This window comes from Zea mays, chromosome 10 (genome assembly GCF_902167145.1).
Source record: "Zea mays cultivar B73 chromosome 10, Zm-B73-REFERENCE-NAM-5.0, whole genome shotgun sequence".
Classification (NCBI taxonomy): Eukaryota; Viridiplantae; Streptophyta; class Magnoliopsida; order Poales; family Poaceae; genus Zea; species Zea mays.
The window spans coordinates 18,448,633-18,454,063 of record NC_050105.1 but is presented as its reverse complement, the minus strand read 5'-3'; the positions used below and the strand labels follow the sequence as shown (position 1 = coordinate 18,454,063).

The 5,431-nt window shown below is 45.9% G+C and overlaps 1 protein-coding gene across 1 annotated transcript; it reads left to right on the top strand.

Annotated features, from left to right (window-relative positions):
* Nucleotides 1–4,067: 4,067 nt before the first annotated feature.
* On the top strand, nt 4,068–5,226 carry LOC100274423 (uncharacterized). The gene has a single exon (NM_001148782.1). It carries the CDS (start codon nt 4,246–4,248, stop codon nt 4,648–4,650), a length of 405 nt encoding a protein of 134 aa, NP_001142254.1. The 5' UTR covers nt 4,068–4,245; the 3' UTR covers nt 4,651–5,226.
* Nucleotides 5,227–5,431: the final 205 nt, after the last annotated feature.

Genomic DNA, 5,431 nt, shown 5'->3' with positions numbered 1-5,431 from the left:
GGAAACAGTGACGCATAAGAGGGGGTGAATTTGGACTTCAAAAACTATCTTTAAACTAGGCCATAAATTAATCCCTAGAACAAAACCTATGCAAATAAGCAAACTAGAATGTGCAAACTAGGTTTTGTCTAAGTGTTGCTATCTCTATCGCAAAAGAAGTTTTGTAGCCTAAGTTCCAATCCTATCAACTGTAACTAGAAATATAGAGATTGAAACTTAAAGTACTTGAACGTAAATGTGGAAGCTAAAGAGCAAAGGTAGAGATGCAAATTCTCATGGACGCCGCCGGTATTTTTACCGAGGTATCCATAACCATGCAAGGTCCCGACTAATCCTCGTTGATGCCCATATACAAAGGGTAGCCCACGTGAGGGCCAAGCACCACAGACAAGTAACTCTATAGAGAGCCACTAGCCTTCACAACGCGCAAGTGGTGCTCCGCTTCCGGCTCCTCTCGTACGCTCCCCTCATCTTCACTATCGAGTTTCTGGCTGAAACGTCACGGGCCTCGTTCCCTCTGGTATACGATGGTGGTCGTGTCACAAATGCGGTTCATACGGTCTCGCAAGACTCTCACCTCACTTGGTACAATTACAACGGCTCACACAAGAGCCAAGGGGTTTTGTGGGTTTTTTTCTAAACACACTCAACTAATTAGGGATCACCTAGAACAAGCGCGTAGCGATCTAACTAACCTAAGCACCTCATAAAGCGCCTACACTAATCATCGAGTGATTTTATTAAGCACTTGGGTGTATGAGTACATGGAAATGTCTATAACGTGTATTGGTATGTTGCTTGGACTCCCACACCTTTAAATGACCGGTTGGGTGAAGTATATATAGGCCTAACTCAATTATAGTCGTTGGACAGAAAGCTGATTGTTCTGTCGTCGGGCACACCGGACAGTTCGGTCCGGGTCTCCACATCAGCTATCTGTTAGGCTCTGTGACACTGTAGCATGTCCGGTGCACCACTGGACAGTCCGGTGACCTGCCACGTCACATGTCTTTTGGTGGCATAGTCGCTGTCGACCATTGGACATATGTCTGGTGCATACCATACTGTTCGATCCATCGACTGGCATAGAGCATGATTGTTGTGCTCTCTGCACAGGGTGTCCGTTGCACACCGGACAATCCGATCCACCACCAGTGCGCCGGCTGACAGCCCATTGTTGGTTTTCTCCAGGCTTCTTTTCTTGGGATTTTCTTGGTCTTGTGTCTTGGACTAGTGCTTGATATTTATTGATCTTCTAAGTGTTTTTAGGTCTTCTTTTGAGGTGTCGCATCCTTAGAGCCTCAGTCCAATCCACTCCGCATCCTGTGAACTAGAAAGCACAAACACTTGGAAGATATTAGTTCACAAAGTTATGTTGATCATCAACCACCAAAATCTTTTAACCAAATAGGTCGTGGTCCATTTTCCTTACAATTATGTTTGCGATTGTTTCAGCTTAACAGAAATTGGTGAAATTGATGAAGCAGGCCATTAGGAGCTTCAGAAAATCGTAAAGATGAAGTTACAAACTTTTAGAAGACATTTAGATAAGTCATTTTATTTTTTATTTAGATTAAAAATATTTTTAAAACCATTTAAATTTATATTGTATTTCCTTTGTTTTTTTATTTGTCACGTTTTAGTTAAAAAATAAACTAGCGGGAGACAAATATTCAAAAACGGAGGTAGTACATCATGGCTTCATGTTAAAGCTAGAACCGAGAGCAGTGCCAAACACGCCCTAAATAACTTCAAACTCCATGTATAAGTTGCTTTTTTAGTGATTTTGGAGCAGCAAAAGCGGCACTTCAAAAAATTATGTTGCAGCTCTGAAAACTCCATTGCGTTTATAACTCTCGGAGTTAGGGTGTTTGGTAGGCTATGACCAGCTCCTCTTTTTAGAGTTTTACTTATGAACCATACCAAACATACATTTAAACATCTGATATGAGGGGAAACCAAACACCACCTAATAAAGTCTAGCAAACATTAAGATGTCCACATCAAGAATGTGCCTGAGAATCCTACTCATTTCATGACCCCACACATTGTCAAAGGATGACCCACATGCATGCAAACAACAAGAAGATAGGATCAGCAGCTAGACAAGTAGACAGTGAGATTTCGCCTGTTGATCCCGTGCACTGTATGTATGATTGACTTGTTTCTCGAGATTTGTGGCTCGGCGGCTTTCGCTGAAGATCATGGACCGCCAAAATGATGCGTGCCTCTTCGAGATGTCCCTCTCTGTTTGTACACACACAAGGCCAGGCATTAGTGAGAAGCCGGGAAAAAGGAACCCCTTTTTTTTTTTGTTCTCCGCGCAGAAGGTTCGGTGATCATGAGAGCTTGTGCCACCCTTACTTTCGTGGTTGTTGGGTTCTTGATGCTATCATGCTCCCAGCTAACCGTTGTCACCTAAGGCTGGATACAAATGGTTCGTTCAGTGCTCACAATTGGACTACATGTTTTTAGTTCGTTGATCATGTGAGAAAATGCCTACAAAGTAATTGAATTTGCAATGTAAATTTCAAAGTTGGCGTACAACTTATTACAACACACACGGTCAGCTTGTGGGCTGAAGATTTATGTAACGGACTATGATATCCTGGCCCCGGTGGATGGTGATATCATAGTCCAAGACTTAACAAAATTAACAGTGTATCTATACCGATAAGGTGCATCTTCTTTTTTGGAAGCCTAACTCGAAAAATCTTCAAGTTAAGCGTGCTTGGCTTAAAGCAATTTAGGATAGGTGACCGACCGGAGAAATTTTTCGGGTGCGCATGAGTGAGGACAAAGTACGCACAAAAGACCTGTGTTGGTCTGTATGGACAATATATGATACTAGAGAGCTGCCAGGATTAAGTACCGCCGGTCCGGGAGTGGACGGGGTGTTACAAGTGGTATCAGAACCGATCCTCGCGGTTTCACGGGTGTGTGTGGGTTAGGGGGTCGGGTATATGACGCATGTGGGCCCATAGTGGTCACATGACATGGCATATGACGACACTAGACACACAGACGTGGCTAAGAGGAAAGGTTCTTGGATTTAGGTTGACCGACGAGGATGTCGTTCTTCTAAGGGGTGGATTGTGATATCGTCCCGGTGGATGGTGATATCCCGGGCCAAGACTTAATAAAATTAACAGTTTACTTATATTAACAAGGTGCATCTTTTTTCCAGAAGCCTATCTCGAAAGAACCTCCAAGTTAAGCGTGCTTGGCTTAAAACAATTTTTGGATGGATGATCGACCGAAAAGTTTTTTCTCAGGTGCTTATGAGTGAGAATAAAGTGCGCACAAAAGACTGATTTTAGTCTGTGAGACAATATATAATCTTAGAGAGCTGCCAGAAGTAAGTACAGCCGGTCCGAAAGTGTACGAGTGTTACATGGTCGCATTATTTGTTATAATATTTATTGGTATGCATACACTTGTAAGTTAGAAACACATGGGTGTATGCATATAAAAGGTGTATGGGTCAAAAGTCAGAGTCAAATACACATAAAAATGAGTTATTCAAAAGTCAAAACAAACATAATAATAAACTTTGAAATAATTATCTCGTAAAGCTCAGCTCACAGCACTTGTTCTACACATCAGCAAATATACTAGGGGTGTTTGGTTTTCATGAATAAAGTTTAGTATGTGGCACATCTAATGTTTCCGTTTGAATGGCAATTACGAGTATTTAATACAGTTTAATTATAAAAATAATTATAATAGATGAATCCTAGAGATGAGATGAGTTCAAATCCTCGACCTAGCCATAGGTGTTCGGCGATGTTAGACTGTTATTATGGTGCGTTTGGTTGTAATGACAGAACGGAATGAGACGAGACGATCTCTCAAATAATGTTGTTTAGTTCAGGGTTAAGGGTTGAGACATAACTATTCTAGTGTTGTCCTTAATCTCTACTACTATTATGTAAGTAGTGTAGGCGTCCACACGTCCCCTCGGCGCACGGTTCTGCCTCTGCCCGCGACACCTTGTCCCGCTTCCGTCAATCACGCGCCTTGCACAACCGCCCCATCCGCAGCCCTCCCACCCCCGTGACCTCGTCCGCCCAGATCTGGATCCCGCCCCCCTCATCGGCGCCTCCTCCCCCGCGCGTCCGAGACCTAGATCCGCCGCTTCCCCGTCAAGCTCCCCAGTCTCCCCCTCCCTGCTCGGTCCGTATGGCGGCTTGACGGCGAATCGGATCTTCCTCGGCCTCCTCTCCCTGCGCCCCTCTGGTCGCCATGGAGCTCGCCTATAGGTTTTCTCAAACTCCTCGCCGCCGGTTTTCTCAAATTGTCAATTTGAGAAAACCTCTACACCCGGATCCGCCGCTTCCTCGAACTCCTCGCCGCCGGCTCTCCTCAGCTCCGCCGACTCGCTTCGCTGTCCTCCTCGCCCCAGGCCCCAGCCTCCTCCTGATCCCAGATTCGCCTCGCCGGCCCCAGGCGCCCGCCACGAGCGCCGTCAAGCGAAGCCGTTCTTCCCTGGTGCGTGCCGCTGGCGTAGCTGCCAGGCTCCTTCCGCCGGAGCACGTCGCGGCCAGCTGGTCCCTTGCTCGTCCTCCACCGTCGTCGCGGCGGACTTCGTCCCCCTCCCGAAAGCACAGATCCGCACGGTCTCGGCTGCATTTCTCCACTTGCTGGTAAGGAAGCTCGCTCCGATGGATTACTCCGAGGGTTAGTTCCGCCCTGGTCTTCCGTTTCTACGCTGCCAGCAATCAAGTTCCAAGTCGTCGATGGACTGCGATTTGTTCGCTGCGTGGTGGAGCAGCAGCACCAGATTAGTCTCCAGGATTTTTCGGGGGTCAGCTGATGCCCCGGGCCCGTCGCCAGCGAGGCCAGCCATGCCGCTTCACCAGAAGCAGGCGGGGCTCGCTGCTAGCAAGCTAGGCGTGAGGACATCGAAGAAACACAGGGCTTTTGTCGCAAGCGATGAGCAGTGGTACAACAAGATTTTTGATCCGTCAAGCGACTTCATCTTGACATGGAACCGCATTTTCTTCTTCTCCTGCTTCGTCGCGCTACTTCATCTTGACAAGCGATGTTTGTTTTTTTTCCTTTCCTCTTTCTACTTGGTTTTCATTTAACGAATTGGTATCGCTGATGCACCAGTTTAATTTGGTGCCCTATTATTTGTTCTTTCCCTGGAGAGAGGGATCGACACCTGTACCATTGCTTGCCATTTGTCTGGACCAGTTCAACAATTCGATTTAACCATCGCGTATATGTGTCTGATTTGGATGAACATTTCCCTCATGGTGATGAGATTGCCGGTTTGTTATGCCTTAATATGCGTGGTTGAGGATGTGCTGGCCGTGTGCCCTGCTCTGCTTTTTAACCGCTGTTATATTTTTTTCAAACAAAAGAGAGGCGTAATATCCGTCAAGATCAACTCCAATAAAAAGTTGTATATTTGAGTCCTAAAAAT